This window comes from Myiozetetes cayanensis, unplaced genomic scaffold (genome assembly GCF_022539395.1).
Source record: "Myiozetetes cayanensis isolate MyiCay16 unplaced genomic scaffold, myiCay2020 scf23, whole genome shotgun sequence".
Lineage (NCBI taxonomy): Eukaryota > Metazoa > Chordata > Aves > Passeriformes > Tyrannidae > Myiozetetes > Myiozetetes cayanensis.
This window is the reverse complement of record NW_026087445.1, coordinates 3,199,239-3,218,154: the sequence shown is the minus strand read 5'-3', so window position 1 is coordinate 3,218,154 and position 18,916 is coordinate 3,199,239. Positions and strand designations below refer to the sequence as shown.

At 50.6% G+C, this 18,916-nt stretch overlaps 1 protein-coding gene across 1 annotated transcript in view; it reads left to right on the top strand.

The window, feature by feature from the left end:
* Positions 1 to 18,916, top strand: part of ASTN2 (astrotactin 2) — a 314,924-nt gene that overhangs the window by 83,868 nt on the left and 212,140 nt on the right. The window contains exon 4 of the mRNA XM_050319770.1: positions 12,073 to 12,222. Coding sequence (XP_050175727.1) covers positions 12,073 to 12,222 — 150 coding nt within the window. The remainder of the gene's footprint in view (positions 1 to 12,072; positions 12,223 to 18,916) is intronic.

Genomic DNA, 18,916 nt, shown 5'->3' with positions numbered 1-18,916 from the left:
CATCTCTGGGTTGGAGAGGGGAGCTGGAGAGAGCAGGCAGGGCAGCACGAGGAAACATAAGGAGTCATGGTCCCACCAGCCTTCCAGCCAAACTGCTGGGGGTGATGCAGTCCAGGAAAACTGCAGGAGAAGGGAGTTAGGCAGGGGAGACAAATGGCTTAATAAGCCTAATAACAGCAAAAGGCAGGGGAAGGACCCTTGTGATGAGGAGAGGGAGCTTTCTATGCCTCCCACCAGCGCTGGAGCAGCAGTTCTGGTGGTCAAATCTCAGTCAGCATTCTGACCTTCCAGCAGAGACTTCTCTGGGGAGAGGCAGAGCTCCAGCTGGAGGACTTGATGTCAGGACTGGGCAAAGGGACAGTTTGAGGGCTGAGATGTGGATGAGGAGGGTGGATAGTTAAGCTGTGCCCTAGAGTTGCTATTCATTGCAAATACATGAGCTCTTTGGTATCTTGGAGGTGAGATTTAAAGACAGCGTGTGAGTCAGGGGCGATGCCCTCGCTGTGGGCAGGTGATGGTGTTGCCCTCCATGCTGGAGAAAGGAGAGCCCAGTGGCAGCAGGAATGAGATGACCAGCCTGATGTTGATGTCCCTGAGCTGACAAGCTGGTGTCCTTGAGGGGACATCAGTGCCTGGTTCTGCTCCTTGGTAGCCACCACGCCAGGATGTGCCACCCCTGGTGCCCACACCAGCGGGGCTGGGAGCCACTGTCTGCAGCTGCTGTTTGCTCGGGTAGTCACATGCAGTTCCACCCTGATTCCAAGCATTAACCAGAAGCTTTCTGAGCCTTTAATAAATAAAACGACGGCTTAACGTTTGCTGGGGCTGGAGGCTAAAATGGGACAGTACGTCAGGCCGGCATCTGATGTGTCTTGGGGCTCTGTCTTCTTTTCAGTGACCTGATGGGATCATGACCCTCTTTGTACGTGATCAGCTTTTCCCGGTTCTAATCCCCGCCAACTCCTTCCGTAATTTACAGAGACCTTTGAAAATGTACATTCTTGTAGCTTGCCAGTGGAAAGTGTTTCTTGCACTCCACTATTCCTGGCTGCAGAACACAGCTGCAAATTTCAAAGAAATAAAATAAAATAAATAATAACAAAAAAAAAGGGAAGGGGGGACCCACAGGGTAGGAATTGGGTCCCAGTTCAGAAAAGCATTTCCACACATGCTTAGCTAGTGCCTTCAGTTACTAGAGACATTTTAAATCTTTTAAAGTCCAACAGGCTTAATTGCAACTGATTTGAATGCATTAATGAGGAGAATAAGGGCCTCAGTTACCAGAGGTTAAACCAGATGCCAGTGGGTCCTTTGGTCCTATGGTGATGCCAGCTCAGACTTCAGTGTTGACTTGAAAATGTCCTGACCTGCCAGGGAAAAGCTGTGCTTTCCAGTGATAAACACAGTCATAATTAATATATTAATGTATTAATTGCCTTTTGAGATCTAAGTGGAGAGCTGCCAGGCTGGAGTTTTATGTTTGTTTTGATCGTCCCATCCCACTGAACTGGTTGCCTTCATCCTAAATCTGAGTTATCCTCGCCAACCTGGGGGGAGGGAATAGCAGTCTCTCAGCTTGTTGCCCTCTGGGACACACTCCCCATCCCTTAAACCCCCAGGAGAGTGGCCTAAGGCAGCATCAGAGGTGCATGAGAGCATGTCTGGGAGGTCTCCTGACAAGAGCCTTGTCTGACATACCCCTGCTTCCAGTTGTGGCTCAGAAGGGACAGGAAAGCTCCAGGGGTTTGGGGACTTCCTTTGGTCCTGCAGCCCCCTGGCACATGCTTAATGACTAATTAAGGCTTAAGCATCTTGGATGAGCCAGGGTTCTTCCTGGCCCACAAGTGTTGGTGTGGAGAAGAGGCTGGTAGGGTGAGTTTCTGATGTGCTTTATTGTTTTTCTCCCCTCCCTTTGCTACAACCCACTCATTGATTTCATGAGACAGAGGAGGGAAGAAGCAGATGGAAAATCTGCTTTGGATGGTGCCATAGGGAATGGAAAAGAAAAAGGATAGTTTATTATGCCAGCATTTTGCTGAGCATCTCAAAGGGATGGTGAATTTGTGAAGTCTTTCTGCTTTTCTGGGGCTTGGTTTCACCCTGACACTCCACAACATCCCATGTTGAAGAAATACCCTTGGTTACCCCATCTCCCAGCCACAGCCAGGTGACTTGTGGCTCCCCAGGTCAGGAGCAGCTCTTTAACAAGGATTTTTGTTGGGTTTTGTGGGGCTGCAGGTACCCGGTGGGGATGTCGTGGCAGTTCCGTGTGCAGTAGCCCTGATTCCCCAGGTGTCCGAAGTGTTTTCCATCCAGGCGAAATCACAAGCTCACAGAAGATAAGCTGTGAAGTTTTGGCTGTCCAAGGAAAATAAGCCATCAGGAACTATATTTATATAAATGCCAGGCGCACATTGTTCATCACTTTGTGCATCACTATGAATGTTTGATAAAGCACTACATTATTTAAGCTGTAGCTGGGCTCTGGGATGGTTGTTGACCAGGATTAGCTTTGAGATGATTTTTTTTTAATCTTTTTTTTTCTCTGATGGAAAAATCTAAAAAAATAATATGATGGCTGTTTACTCCACCTTGGAGGATCTCAAGTGTCCTTCCCTCTCCTGAGTTTCTCTACTGAGTTGCATCTTGCAGCCACCTTGCGTGCAATGCAGAGGACTTGGGAGAGCTTCAGCTCTGCTAAGGCTGTCATAGAATCCCTCAGTGTTTTGGGTTGGAAGGGACCTTAAAGGTCATCTTGTTCCAACCCCCTGCCATGGGCAGGCACACCTTCCACCAACACAGGTTGCTACAAGCCCTGTCCATCCTGACCTTGAATGCTTCCAGGAATGGGGCTTCCATAGTTTCAGCATGGAGCAAAAACCTACCACTGGTTTCTGAAGTCAGACTGATCAGGAGAAGAGGATGTGGGATAAAGGAGAACAATCCCACAATGTTCTCTTTTTCTACTGGAAACATATAGATGCTAGTGAGGACTCAGGCAGCCCCTGGGATATGGGGCTGCTCCACATCCTGTCACCTGCACAAGAGCAATGGTTTTGCCTCAGTCCATGATGCTCAACACTTCTTCTTGGCTTTTAGTGGCACTGTGGCTCCACCAGTCAGCATGTGGAGGTGTTCTCCCCATCAGTCTGTCCTGGGCTCGTGGGTTTTATGGGGAAGGAGCAGGGAGGGCAGCTGCAGCAGCGGCTCTTCGCTCTGTTTGTGTGTCCTCTTCCCATCAGTCGTGTTTTACCTGGCTACGGCACCGAGACTGTTTTGTCAGCTGCCTCCTAAGGAAGATGGATTGAGGCCAGGCATCTGTGATGATACTGGGTGTGCAGGCACCTTCCAGCTCCGTTTATCATTAGGCAGTGACCTCCCTGAAGGGCCAGTAGGAGAGGAAACTTATTAACAAGGTGCTTCAAATCAATCCTTTCTGGCGGCCCCGCTGAGTTACAGCCTTTGCCGAGACTCACCCACCGGGTCCTGAAGGGTCTGTCTGTGCTCAGCCTCTCTTCTTTACCTGCCTGGCTTGGAATCAGTTTGGTTTTGATATCCTGGACTTTCTGGGTGTTCCCTTGCTTCCGGGTCTTCTCCTGAGCCAACAAACTGTCTCTTAGCTCCTTCTCTCCTGCCTGCTGCCCAGTGTGGGAGGTGGTTGGTCCTTTTGGTGCTGCTTGTGCCATGCATGCATTCCTGAAGCTCCTGGCTGCATTGTAGTAGAGATTTTGGGTAGTTAGTCCTTCTCCTCTGTGTTGACATTGCTCCCTTGTTCACCCCAGCACAAGGCATTGTCAGAACTGTGAAAAAACGTCACCTTGTCTGTTGGGCAGAGGAGATTTATTTCCTAACTACAAGTTCATTCTGCACCCACTGCTGAACGAGGAGTTGGGTAATGGTTAAGACTGAAGAGGGGCTACTGTGCCATGTTTCCCACCTGTATTTGCCAGCCTGGGCTGTTCCTGGAGCCCTACCCTGCCCACCCCTCGGTGTGCTGGCACTTGCTCACACTTACTTTGTGGATGCCAAAGTTCTGCTGCCTCCAGGTTTGTCCCCCAGCAGCAATTCCTTGGCTGGGTGGGGATGAGGCTTTGTCCTTCCCTCAGTGTGTCCCCTGCCCCAGCTGGCTCCATGGGGCAGTTTCTCCTCTGGCTCTGTGGAGCTGCAGATTTGTGGTGGACAGAGGGAGCTGGAGGTCAGTGCTGTGCTCTCGAGCCAGTGTCTCTCCTCCACACAACATTACCCCGAGTTGCTTCGTGTGCCCATTAGCACCAAATCGAGAAGCTTCCTCCAGAGTGTTCTTATTTAACTTTTCAATTATTTGATAACTCGAGGAGCATTAGCTGATACTGAGGGTCTGCTCATCTTCCCTGCTCCTCTCTGCTCGCTGCCTAAGCAAAAAGGTTACGGTATCTCATAAAAAAGGTGAGTTAAGGGTTTTATTAGAGCAGAGAAGGTGGGAAGAGGAGTCTCTGTTGCCCTGGACCTTCTCAGTGCTGAGGCAGAGGGAGATGGGGCAGCACCCCATGGCCAAAGGCTTTTTCTTGCAAGAGAAATGGGATGAAGGGGATGATGTTAGGGGAGGGATGTGCTAGAAAATTCTTTACACCTAGGGAAGAGCTGAGGGTTTCCTGGTCAGAAACAGCTCCTGGGAAGGTCACACCCAGCTGGCAGCAGCCCCCAGGAGCGCAGGGCCCCCTCTGCTTTTGGGAGGTGCTCGCCACGCAAAGGTGTGAGCTGAAGGCGGGGACTGTCAGGCCACAGCTCTTCAGCATTTGATCTTTCCTAATATGTTTATAATTATATTGCATTATCTTAATTACCAACAGGGGAAGTTGGGAGCGCTGCAGAGGGAGGGAGAGGAGGAAGGTGGAAAGGCAGGGAAGGAGTGGGGTTGGCGAGTCACTCGCAGCCTCCGTCGATGGGGCCGCAATTGCGGTTGGAGTTGAAAATTATGCTATTAATACAATGCTTATTCATTTCCCATAATAAAAAAATGGAAGTGCATTCCGAGTGAAATTAACATTCCGTGACATTTTCCGGTAAATGGTTGGTTTGCACACATGAGTGGAGGCAATTAGCTGGGAAGCGATTGAGCGCCGTGACTGGAGAGAGGATGAAGAAGGGTCAGGGCAGCTGGGGCTTAGGTGGGTGCTGCCGTGGGTTCTGGCTCCATTCCCAGTGGGATGGGCGTTCCGGGTCCTGCTGGTTTGAGGAGCAGCTCACCCCGCTGCAGTGAGGATGGGAGCTGTGGGTGCTATCTCCTGTTCTCTGTAGATGGGGGGAAATGGCAAAGCTTTGCAAGGAAGAGGAAAATCAAAGAGGGGGTGCATGGCCAGAAGGGTTTTGGGGTGCCCTGCTGCACCCTAGGTTCCTGTCCCCACTGCAGGACACTGGTCTCCATCCCCCTCCCACGCTGCACTCCAGCCTCTCCCAACATCCCCCTTCCCGTCACGCTCCTAAAGCTTTATTGGAAAGCAACGGAGACTTTTTTTCCCAGATTTGTTAAACTACTGAAAACTTCTGATCCTATCAGGGCTTTTTTTTCCCCTGCCTCATACCAGATAAGGACTGTGCTGGCTCTGAGCCCGGAGCCGAGGGTGGTGGAGAACGGGGTAGGGAAGCAGTCATCTCATGAATATATGAAGGAGGAAAGTGCATTTGTTCAGTTTCCTTCAAAGGAGACATCTTGAATAAAACTTTCTCTCTTCTTCTTCTACCCTCCCCCTCCAATTTGCAATTGAAATCAGACTTTTACGTAGAAAGACCTATTTTTACAGCGAGAGATTTATTAATGTATATAATAATCTATTAATGTATTAATAGCTGTGTATTAATAGCTATGCTAAAAAAAAAATGTATACAGTCTCTATTTTAGAACTCAACAAAAAGGGCCAGGAGAGAGAAGGAAGAAAAATTAAGATGGAATACAAGGCTGTTTTCAAAATGCTCCTGGGTTCCTCTGTCCCTCTGTTGCTGCTTATGAGAACCTCTCTATCTAAAAGAGCTTTTTGGAGATAGATTGATCCTCCCTTGTGCCACGATGGCAGGGCAGGGCTAGGGGGGGCAGGTCTGGCAAAGTGTGGGGTGGCATTTCCCCTGATGGGTTCATCTGAGGATGGCTTGGAGATACAGGCATTGCAGTAGGTGCTTGGTCCCCTGATGTGTGGGTATAGGTGGTAATTTGTGCTTTCTTTTGATGTTTTTATAAATATCCATATATATTCATATATAGGGATATATATCTGTATTTAAATTATATATATAAAAAATATATATGGACATATATATGTATTTAAATAAAAATGTATGGAGATATATATATGTATTTAAATAATATATATATGTATCTCCTGAGTTGGTTGTGTAATGCAACCAGCAGTTTCCCGGTGTGTCTTGGACACGGTGGTGGCTGCACATGGCATTTGACATGGACTGGTGGAGATCAGGGGACTGAAGGGGACAGGCTCTCTTGCTCAAGAGGTGGTTGAGGGGTTTGGTGGCTGGAGAAAGCTGTGAAGAGGTGAAGTTCTCAGTGTTTCTGATGTCTCTGCCGTACCCACCGTGCTCCGTGGCAGGATGTTGCTCTCCACATGTGTTTTCCTCCCGGTACGTGGGGAGCTGTTGTACAAATCTCTCCCACTGTCATCGCATCGGCATCAGTGTAATTACCTAATTTTATGCTAGTAAAGCTCCGTGCTTTCTGGAGCTCAGTACCTTCAGGGTGGCACTGTTGAAAATCAGTCCACATCCCGGTCTCAGAACAAACACCGTTAGTTATTTCATGCTTCGAAAAGCAACAAACACCCATTATTTAGAGCTGCTGAGAAATCAGGGTTTCCACCATGTGGAAAACTTCCAGTATTGTATTGAAATTTATGCTCGTCCCAAATAGGATAGGAAAGTCGATTTCTTGAAATACTTTGTAGAATGGAAATTTCTGAAATATTGATCAAGAAACACCAAAATGAGCTTATTGAAAATCAGGGAGTTGATTTGGAGGAAACAATTAAAACATTATTAAACTGTGTTACACGTGCGTGTAACCACGTTCCTGTGGTGGGTTAGGGTTGTGATGATGCATTAAACTTTTAGAGCCCACGTCAGTGGTCCCAGGAGAGCATCCTTCCCTGTGCCTAGAAAAAGTGGATTATTTGAAAAATACTGGAAGCAGTTGTTGAAAGGGCAGGAGACAACCTTGGAGAAGAGTCTGAGATGAGGGGGCTGCATCCTACACGTGGCCACTGGTGCTGTCATGAAGACATTGGAGAGCAGGAGGTAAAAACCCCACTGACCTTAGCTTTTAATTGCACCCAAACTTTTCCATTTAATCCTTGACTGAGTTTGGTGTCTTCTTGCGAAGCGCTTTGATTCCAGCGAAGCATCACGTTCAGTGGAGCAGCTCCTGAGATGTTCTGTGAGCTGCTCCCCTCCCCAAAACTCTGGGAGCACTGTAGCCACTGGTAATACCGAGGGATCAATAACCTGCCTTCTGACACTCACAAATCAAAGAGAGAGATGGGAAAACCAGAGGCTTAAAAACCTGTATTTTATAAAGACATGTTTTAGTCCATACCTAGCGTGGGAAGCTCTAATAGAAGCTGCTGTTGCCTTGCCAGTTGTCTTCCTGCAGCTGTCAGAGTGCAGGTGTTGTGTGAGGAGAACAGGGATGGCTGTGGCTGCAGGGACAGAACCTTTAAGCCAGACACTGAAGACTGGGAGGCTCAGGGAAGCTGACACCTTTGCAGACCTTAAACCCCACCACTCTGTTTTAAAAGGCTGTGAAACCTAAACCTGGGTCCGTCCAGGTTTCCCACCACCCAACAGCTGCACAGAGGTTGAGTCTGGTTTGGGGAGAAGCTGCTCAATTGGGGTTCTCAAGACTCTAAAACACCTCAGCAAAGCTGAGGGCTTGTTCCCAAGAGCTGTAGTAGTGCTTATCCAAGCCTGGGACTGTGTTTTGGAGAATCCCTCCTGGGCATGGTGCTGGTGAGATCCTAGATGTGGTATCTCCCCAGAACAGCCCCCCATACCCAGGCTGTGTGTTTGGGAAGGGTTTTACTCTCCTGGCTGTGCTGCGAGTCCTGCGAGGGCTGGAACGAGTGCTGCCACTTCCCATCTCCACTGCAATGTATTTTTACCTAAACATTGCTCATATTGTTCAGTTGATGACTTATTTTTGTTGTTGTTGTTGCAATTTTTAAACCAAAGAGCATATTCCCCCCCCACCCCACCCCCCCGCAATTTGTGCCAGCAGAAAGGAAGGAGGAGAGAACGGCTCTGGGTAGGAATTGTTTTGTGGGAGACGTGCAAGCGAATAGGGGAGCCATAAGGAGAGCAAATCGCTTTCCAAATAGCATATGGGGGTGGACAGGAGGGAGGTGTACGTCAGGAACATGTACTGTGCTTCACAAAGGTACGGTGACCTTCAGCTGCGTCCTCAAAGCGCTGCCAGAAAGGGAAGCTGATTTTGCGGAGGCTGAAAAGCCTCGTGATTCCTCTGCTTCAGCCCTTTCCTGGGGTGGCCGTGCTGCTGAAGGCTTTTGCTGTAGAACAAGGGGGAGATTGAGATCAGAGCATCGTGCCAAACCTCGGGGTGGATCTCACCACCTCTGCCAGGCTGGAGGATCTCTCAGCGTGGTGACGAAGATGTGAGCTCAGTGGCCCTGATGGATTTATCTCCTGCAAACCGTGGATGGGAGAGAAGGCGGTTTGGCAAGCTCTGCTGGAGGAGAGGAGTGGTCCTGTCGCCTCCGAGATGTGTCGTGCTTGGCCAGCGTTGGGAGGAGCTGGTGCCTGGGCACTGGTGCTGTGGCTGTGCCAGGGAGGGGAGCAGTGTGTGGGTAGTGTGGAGGTGCCAGGAGCTGCTGTCTGAGCCCGTGTGGGACACAGGCAGTCCAGGGATGTGTAGAATAGAATAGTTCAGTTGGAAGTGATCTACAAGGACCATCCAGTCCAACTGCCTGACCACTCCAGGGCTGACCGAAAGTTAAAGCAAATTATTAAGGCCCCTGTCTACCCTGTGGTAGCACTTCACATCCTTTTCTGAGCAACTGAAAACTTTAGAGGGCTGCTGTGGGGAGGCCCAGGTGGCAGTTTGTAGTGGACTGTCTCATGGATATGATGGACACCCCATAGTCAGCAGGGTCCCACCAACCCCAGCAAATGCTGTGTCTCATTCTTTTACGATGCAGTGGTTCTCTTCTCCCTCTCTTCTGGCACTGCTGGCAGTGCATGAAGGGCTCTCCCTTCATCTTTCACCCCTGCTGCTCACACAGTTGAAGCTCAGCTACCTGTCATTTGTCACTGTGAGTTTTCTCCATGCTGCTCACCCATGTCAAACTCTCCTTCCTGAGGTCATGTCAAGGAGGGTCTTTTCCCACTTCTCTCTTTCTCCCCCTTCCCTTTTTCTTTTCTTTCCTTTCCCCTTCCCTTCTTTCCTTTTCTTCTTCCCTTCCCCTGTTTTACTTTTCTCTCCTCTCCTTCCCTCTCCCATTTCCCTTCTCCAAACCCCTGAGCTCAGGGGCATGGAGCAGCCAAGGATGTGCTGGCACACACGAGCTGTGCAGAGCAGTGAGACACACCGACTCTTTGCTCCCATTCCTACAGTATTTGTAGCATCATCCCAAATAGCTGGCAGCTGAAGGACCCTGTGAAACCTTCCCCCTGCTTTTGGCATTTGTTCCACTGACAGGCACGGGAGCAGATGCCCTGGGATAGATGTGCCAGCCTGGTGCCCAGATGGGTATGATCACCACAGGGTCCCTGCTCCTGTCAGCTGAGCAGGGGCCCATAAGGGTGCTGTGACCTCGCTGTGCTTTGCTGCTCGCCGAAGGCATGGCCCTCTCCTCCTCCTCCCTCCTGTGCTCTCCTCCTGGACTCCTTTCAGGAAATAAGCCTCAGCTGTGTGGTTCCTGAGCTCCCTGCTCCACTTCCACACATCCTGTATCACACAGCCCCAAGGTTTGGGTAACTCCCCATCTGTTCACGGGGATGCCCTGCCACGTGTGCTCCTGGGTGAAGGAGCTGTGGGGATGGGCTTCCCCCTGTGAACACCGTGGTGGGAGACTGAGCTGCCCTGGTGCTGCCACAGCAATCATTCCCTGACACCTCGGGTTGGATTTGTGCTGTTGGGGTGGGACTAGATGCTCTCTGGAGTCCTTTCCCTGCTCTTGGTATATTTTTTCTCTTGTGATGGTGCCTGCTGGGGCATCTGACAGCACAGGATTCGGCTGCGCCTGCTGTAAACGTCGGGGGCTTTGGGGAGCTTTGTCTTTTATCTGTGGTTCCTGGGGGAGCCTGGTACTGGAAAATTGGAATACATAACGTAGATGGTCCCTTAGGCACCACTCTCTCCAGAGCTCTGCTGAAATGGTTCCCACTGTTGGTGCTTATGCAGGCAGTGGGTTTGATCCTCATCTCTGCTGCCTGGTGTGGCAGCTCTGGGTAGATAGATGCTCTCCCTCTGTCTCCCAGTACGGCAGCTCTAGGTGGATGGATGCTCTCCCGAGCCCTCTGGATGAAGCTGTGCCCACAGGCACAGCAGCTGATCGTCTCTCTGGTGCTCCCCCTCCCAGCAGCCCCAGCAGATTTTGGAACTTTCTCTGCAGCCTGCAGGGGTAGAAAAGCACCCTGGGGTGTTCTAAAGCCTCTCAACTCTGGGTAGGCTGAGGACATTGCCTTTGGAATTTGGGGAGAAGGAAGGCAGAGCTGCTGGTGTGGCACTGCTCTACTCCCTGTGGTATGGGTGCCTGTTGGAGAGTGCTGCAGACTCCATGTTTAGGTCAAATCCTTGTCTAAAATTCCAAATGCCTCATCCTGCCTGGCCAGCTTCTCAGTCCTCACAGAGTGGACCTGCTCCATGCTGGGAAGGGAATTGGAGTCCGTGGTCCAGAGCAGTTACGCACCCCGAGCTCACCAGGGAGCTCCATGCACATCTGATGTGTCTGGATCTGGGAAATGTGATGGGGTGATACATCAGCCCATAACTCCTGGCAGACAGAGAGCTCCCAAGTACTCACTTATCCCTTGTCCAAGCAGGATGTGACAGGGCTATAGGATTGGTGGTCCCTGCCATCTCCATGTGGACACACTGCAGGCAGTGGGAGCTTCTGGAGCTCATTAAAAGGACTTGGTGACTCTGGAAATGGAGACAGGACAGGGGTTATGTTCTGCTAATGAGTTTATTCAAGGAGCTGACAGAGGCCAAACTGATGTTGAACGTGGGAGACCTCAGTGTCCTGCAGGACAGACCTTTTGCTCCCAAATTTTATCTTTGCTATTTGTGAGTGGCTTCATGATTTCCCATAACTGCCCGTTGTGTGGGTGGGTGTGGAGCTTCAGCAAAGGTCTGGGGGGATTTTTTGGCATTACTGAATTGAGGCTGTGCGAGAGCAAGGAGGGGAGTTGCTTGAATATCAACAAGCTGTGATGTGCCATGAGGTGTTGCAGGAAGCTGTTTCCTGAACTTAGGTGCTGCATCCCAGTGTGTGAGTGCAGTCCCTGGAAGACCCCAAGGAATCGCTACTGCAGCTCAGAGCATGCCTGGGCCATCTGTACATTATTTTCCTGACTTCCACCCCAGCCTTTGCTATTGCTCTGTAATCCTAAACTTGCCTGTTGGGGAGTTCCCACCCCTACAAAAAGGCTGCCACGGTTGGGGTTTGACTCCAAGCTCCTGGGGCAGAGTTAAACATGACCCAAAGCCAGTCCAGTGTTTGGGGTGCTTCTGTGTGATTTGAGTCTTCAGGCTGAAACTTGGATAAGGACACGATGCCTCCAAGAGCCCTGCGTGCACATGGGAGAACAGGCAAAGAACAGTCCAGCGTTCTGGAAGGCAGTGTGGGAAATGCAATTTCTGTAAAATCAAGATTTTCTAATTTCTGTGGCTGTGGTAGGACTTGGAAAGTTCTGGAGGGTTCCCCTTGGGTGAGGCTGGAGGGTCTTAACAGAGCTCCTGCCCCGGGACTCGCTGTCAGCTCGCGCTGTGCTCTGCGAGGAAGGACTTGTACGGGCGGGGGGACGTGGTGGCCGCGTCCTCTTCTAACCAGGGTCCCTTTGCTGGTGTTGCAGCTCCCGAGGTGACGCAGGAGACGGTGGAATCCCTGATGCAGAAGTTCAAGGAGAGCTTCCGCACCAACACGCCCATCGAGATCGGGCAGCTCCAGCCCGCGCTGCGCAGCACGTCCGTGGGGAGGCGGAAACGCCGGAGCCGGCCCCGAGGTAGGATGTCGTGGGCACCACCTGCTCCCCCCGTGGCCAGGTCCAGAGGAGTTCGGCTGGGGAGGAAGGAGGGAGCTCTGCCACCCTCCCTGCTGAGCGTGGGGGCACCAGAGCTCCTCTGTGTTGGGGTAAAGAGGGGCAAACCCCACGCAGCATCCTCTGGGTGGTCTGGTGGAGGTGCCCGGGAGTCGTGTCACGTGTGTCCCCCCCAGTGGATTCTTCCAGGTCTGCTGCAAGTCCAGAGTCCCTGGACTAACTCAGGTGGGAGTGAAACGGTTTCTTGGCAAGTTTTTTTGTTTCACAAAGGGGTGAAGTTCATTTTGGCTCTAACATCACTGTGACCTCTCTTCTTTCTGCTTTCCCAGTGCTTAGGGTTTTTGGACTCCACACAGGGTGGGAGCAGCATTCATGGATCTAAAGGCTGTACCATGCAAAAGGCTGTGTGGAGGGATCAGGTCCACATTTCCACCTGTGGAGGAGAAGGGGTTGTCAGGGTCCCTCCAGGGATGATGGGCAGGAGGGTCCCTCAGCCATGACCTGCCCAGAGCACTCAGGGTCTTTGTGGCAGCACTGGGAGCTGGGAAGGAAATACTTTTCTTTCTGTTTACTGTTGGTTTTGTTTTTCATTTATTTATGAGTCTGAAATGCAATCCTTTATTCTGGATACATTTTCCTGCGATACAGGCCTGGAGAGGGCTTTTTTTTATTATAGCTCTGCCCATAAATTATTCAGTTAGTATGAAGAAAATGTTCTGACTCTTTAACTGGTTTAAATTATTTGGTTTGTTTTCTAGTAGTTATTCAAATACATATCTCTGGATTTTACTGTGTGTGTGTGTGTGGGGGGTGCTTTTGGGGTCCATAGGGACTGTCTGGGGAAATTTCCCTGTTTCCCTGCTCCAGCCTCCTTTTTTTTTTTCTGTTTGTGTGTGTGTGTGTGTGTTTCACTTTTGAACTGCCTGAAGGTAAGAGGCTTTTTGGTCACTAATGGAACAAGTCAGTTAATCCTTGTAGCCGAGCTTAGGAGGAGGCACAGTGCCCAGCTGCAGGCAGAGCCTCTGGCTGTGTGGGAGCAGAGTGTGGCCCCAATTGTGCCCCCAGTCTCTGGGGACACCCCACACCCCATTTCCAACCTCCCCAGGATTCCTCTGCCTATTAGTGGCCATGGCAATAGTCTGTGGATACCAGGACAAGAGCGCCCTTGGTCACTCTCCATTTCTCCCCAGACTGGTGTTTCCTCAATGTGAGAGTTGGAGATTTGTTTGCACCCAGTGTCTGTGTGGGATGAGGAGCCTGAGGCATAAGGTACCCCATGGGCTTCAGGAGGGGATCCTGACTTCCAGTGTCCCCACCTACAGGATACCTCACCAGCACACCCTAGAGAAGAGATTTTAAGGTCTCAAATCATCAGGAATCAGTGAGCAGCCCCAAAAAGCCAGCCAGTCCCAGCATCTGCAGTGGAGTTCTCTCTCCCTATAGCCCCCTCCCATCCATCCTCTTTTCTCTTTAATTTAAATTTCTCTTTGCTTGTGGAAGTGGTAGCCAGGCACTGCTGCTCTGAGCTGATCCATGCCTTTCCCTGCCTTTTCCCTGGCCTCTCCTGAGCCAGAGGTTTTGTTTTTACAGCCTGTGGTTACCTGTCCTTCCGGCAGGCAAGCGGCTGGAGTGCGAGCACACGCTCAGGTTAAAGGATGATACCACAACTCAGGATGTTTGTGTTTGCCATCCAACTGCAAACACAAACCCTTTGCCTCATTAATCCATTGCAATTCACGAGACTTTTTTTTTTTTCCTCCCCCTAAACGAAATTGTCCATTTGGGATACATTTATTTCCTCCTAACAGCCGCATGACAGTTCCGCTGATGGAGTTTGCGTCCAACTTTGTTCCTGGGTAGTGACAAGCCGGCCTGACGGATGCCTGTGTGTAATTATTTTCTTGTGGTTTGATTTAATTAATGCTTAACCTCATCAGAGCCCTGCAGCTGGAGCGCTCTCCCCGCAGGAACTGTGCACAGCAGAAGGATTTCCTCCTTTATGGAAAGGCTCCGAAAGGGTTTCCGAGTGCTGCTCCTTCAGAAGGATGGGATAAACCATCCAAACAACCCAGAAAACAAACAACCCAACCCCCCAGCACAAGGAAAACAAATCTGGGATCAGCTTTGTTTTGCTTCACTTCCCTGCACTGAGTGTGTTTAAACTGCTGCCCATTGCTCATCATTAAATCTGGTTCTGTGCTGAGTGTTTCCAGCAGCTCTAGGAAAGGGTTTTTTTTCCAAGTACATTCACTTAAAAAACAAAACAAAACCACACCACCCTCTCCATTTACAGTGCTATATAACTTTATTTTGTCTAATGCCTCTTTCATACAACCTCTCTCCCTAAACACTTCTATTGAGTGAAGTGTGTTTAGAGGTTATAAATAAGAGGGAGAGTGAGGATGGTGAGAGCCGAGGGGCAGGAGGGGTGGGCTGGAAGGAGAAGATCTCTGTGGAGGCTGGAAATGCTGAGGGGAAGAATGCTGAGTCCGAGAGGGTTTATGGTGCCCAAAATACAGCCAGGTGGTAGCCAGACATCCCAACCTGGGATGTGTTGGCACCAGAACTGGGAAATGTTGCCCTGGGAAACACGGGGAGAGGCAGCAGGGCAGGGACTGAGGGTGGGGGTTTGGCCAATAGACCACCCTGTGTGTGTAGACGCAGGGGCTGGGAGGAATTTTGGGGTGTGGGGCTGGGGGGTGGCCTTGGGGTGGCTGGTGTGTGCAGAGAGGGGGTCTGGTGCCCTCTCCTGGGGCAGGGCTTTAAAAACACCCTGGATTTGGGAAGGAATAACCCATAACAATCCTTCTCCTGAGACATGATGTGCTGTTTATTGGGATGTGCTGCATAGTGAGGCTGCAGCTTCTTGTGGTTTAGAGGTCTTGGCTGTGCCCTGAGTTACCCAAAGTTCCCTGAGGAAGCAGAGCTGGAACTTGTCTGGGCTCATCCGTGGTCCCTGCTTTTGCCAGGACACCTCTGCCTCCACCTCTGTCCATCTGTCCTATGGTGCCTGGGGAGCATCACATTTTGCTGGAAAGGCTTTTTGAGGGTTTAGCCGGGAACTTTCGCCTCTTCTGAGTCAGAGTATCATGCCCAGCTCTGTGAGTTGTCCTTGGTGAAAATAAAACCCTTCAAGGGCTGCTGTCTGGGAGCATTCCCCAGTGGAAGCTGTGGGACTGTCACCTGGTTGTTGCACCACCCACAGTGGTGGGTTTTTTGGGTATAGACAGAAGGAAAAGGGACAATAAATGAGGAGGAAGAGCTTTCCTCAGCTGAAGCAGTGTGTATGAATGTCCCCCTGCCACAGGGCACTTAATTTCAAGGGCTTCCTTCTCTTCTTTATCCTTTTTTTGCATCGACTGGGTAAGTTTCAAACATGAATGTTTGTGTATTTTTTTTTTTTTTTGTCCCTAAATCTGCATCTGATTTACCTTTCTCTGGCCACGTTTAGTTTTTTTCAGTTGGCTGGTGCTCTTTTCAGGGTTAAATGAATTAAACTGAAAATTCCCACTTAGCTGATTGCATCGCTCTGCACAACCTGGCCGGCCCTTGGTGCAGGGACCTCACCACAGTGCTGGGATGGTGGGGAGGGCACTCCTCATCCAGCTTTTACTGGGAAGCCTGGAAGCAGAGTTGCTTTTTGAACACCAAGGAGACTGTGTTGCATGGGGCAAGTGAGCGTGGAGCAGAGTGAACCCAACACGGTCGAGCAGGCAGGTTGTGGGTCTTGAATTCTGTGATATGTGCAGGGTTTGGCCCTTTTCCTGGAGGGATGGGATGCAGAAACTCCTTTTTTCATTGATAGTGGTTGCAGGGCAGGGAGATGCATAAAGATGTCACCCAGGTTGGCACCACTGGGGACAAAAGAAAGCTCCCACTTCTATTATAACGTGCAGCTTGGAGAGATTAAATACTTGAGGTCAACTTGGCCTCAGACAGAAGTTATCCAAATAGCTCCTGTTACTTATTTTGTTATTTTAACTCTGTTTTGGTTTGTTTTGCATCCATAGTTATTTTCCTAAGATGCTCTGTGACCTACTGGCTTTGGGGAAAGGATTAAAAATGTCAGGTTTGCTTTTTATTTCCTCATTAATGCCAAAAGCTCACTTTTAAAAAACATACACTTGGCTTTTAGCTATCAAAATTCTTTGGGGAAAACAGATCCTCTGATACCTGAATTTAATTTCCATAGTCCCCACTCGGCTCTAACGCTACCATCTTTAATTACACCCTAACGAGGTGTTTGCCTTGGCACCCCGCCTTGCTCCCCACTAAATTAATGTTGCACTCAGAACAAGCGCCCTGCCCGGGTGCCTGGCGGAGCTGAGATCTATTTGAATGGATTAACGAGCTTGTAAATCTGCAAACAGGATTAGAAACAAGAGCATCTTCTTTGAGCTCCCCCTCCTCACCCCCCACTGCCTGGGGACCGAGCCATGCAGGGGACAGGGGTGTGAGTGAGGAAGGGGAGCTTTGTTTTCTCTCCAATCTAAATAATAGGAATGAACTGTGTGTAAAGGGGGTGTAACTCCTTGGAGGAGTCACTGGAGATCGAGTTGCTGGTGCATTACAGGTACCCAGTGCTGCAAAGTTGCTGTTTCCCTGTTCTGTCTTTTAAGCATCTTATTCCACTTTGTAATCGCTTGCAGCGATTAGGGTATTTTTTTTTTTTTCTGATACTTAGTGGGTTTCTCTATGTTTTTAAAGGAAAAGGAATGCTGACCAGGCAGGGCTGCTTGGCTTTAACTGGGTGCTGTCCTTATTCATCCCCATCAGCACCTGCACATGGGTGCTTTCTGCTCTGAGCATCCTCAGCCCCATCATGTGATTATCCTGGGCCCATGTCTTGGCAGCAAGCTGCATCTGAGGCTGGTTGTTGAGTTGGGGCAGTAGGCATTGCCCCAGTTGTGAATGTCTCACAGGGGTGATTCAGCAAGGTTTTGGGGTGAGTTAAACACGAAATCAAGTTTATGGCAGGACTGGTTGAGGATTACCATTCCTGCATCCTCCAGGTTACCTCAGCTGGGTTCCAGGACCTCTAAAACCACCACCAAAATGTGTTCCTGCATCTTTGGTAACACAAAAGAGCAAAAGCACATCCCTGGCAGCCGTGCCCCTGCCCTGGGCTCGTGTTTCCAGGCTGACCTCTGCCCCTGCATGTAGGGCCAGAGGAGACGTTTCCGCTCCGGGCTGGGGACCTGCGCTGGGTCTCCTGACTCCTGTATTTATACGTCCTGCGCAGTGCTGGGTAATCAGAAAATGCAATATCGCTGTCACCAGCTCTCTGAAGAAATCCAGCCTGAGTAATTTAACATGTCAGCTCCATCCATCACGGAGACGCAGCCGGCACACAAACGCGGAGCGGCCGGAGGGGGCTGGGCTGGTGGCGGAGGAGCAGCTGCTGCCTGTGCCACTGCCCGGTCCCCTCAGCGGGCTGTGAGAGCAGAGAGAGCACCAGATCGCTGCCTCTGTCCACCCCAGCCATCTGCCTGTGCAAGAGGGGCCAGGTCTGGTGCATGGGAAGGTGGCAGAGGGACGTGCCATGCCCTTCCCGCCCAGGCAACATCCAGGTCCCTTTCCCAGGCAGAGGAGATGGCTGTGCTGAGCTCCTGGGAAAAAAAACCCTCCTGTGGCTGGTGTCTTGTCTTCCAGCCCTGGACACTGCAAAGGAGGCTGGGGCAGCCCCTTCTCAGTGAGAATGGGATGTGCAGTAGAGCTACAGCCCTGGCTGGTTGCCCAAGGGCCTGTGTTAGAAGCCCAGATTAATTAAGATTTTTCTTGCTGATGCGAATAAGCCTGATTGGTTTTACCACTCTGCTGTGCCTTTCAAACCCCCAGACCCTGGGTGTGGGTGTACTGTGCCACTGGATGCTGTGTTGTTTGTGTCTGAGGAGGGGCTGATGATGGGTTATAGTTTGGAGTGTGAGTCTATAAATCCACCAGCCCGCATTTCCAGCACTAAACTCTGCTGTGTTTAAGCAGTGACCCCTCCTGCTGCTTTCAGGAGGAAAGGAGCTGGCAGAGCCTCTTCCTACCCCTCTGTTAAGACACCCCCCCCCCCCCTCTGAGGGCACTTCTTGGCCAGGTGAGGGCATGGACAGGGCAGCAGCCACGTGCAGAGCTCCCAGTGTCCCGCTGGCTCCTGCCAGCCACCTCTCATTGCAGTGATTAAAGATTTCAGAGGGCAGAAGGTATCGCTCATTTTCTGTTCTCCTGCCAAGAAATGGGGAAATTGTGCTTCTGCCTAGAATAAAGGATTTTTTAAAAACAGTAAAATATTTTAATGGCAGTTTAAAGGGCCACTGTCAACCCCCAGAGGCCTCTTTGTTTTAAACTCTGCAAGGATTGAAGGACTTCTGCCAGTTAAAGTCTGCATCACTTTTAAAGTATCCGTCGCTCCTTGGTGTGTCTGGGGCTGAAGCCAGCTGGGCTCCTCCTACATCCTGCTCCATATCCAGCCCAGAGAGGAGGATGCCAGGTAAACCATGGGCCAGCCCTGCTGCTGTCAGTCCTGACCACTGCAGGAACACGTGCTGCTGGTTCTCATGGTGAGCTGGGCGAGCAGATGGGCCAAAGCAGGTGATGAGGGAGAGAAGTGGGACCTTTGCCATGCAGTGGGGTCCTGAGTGCCTCCCAAATGCTGTGTTCCCCATGTACT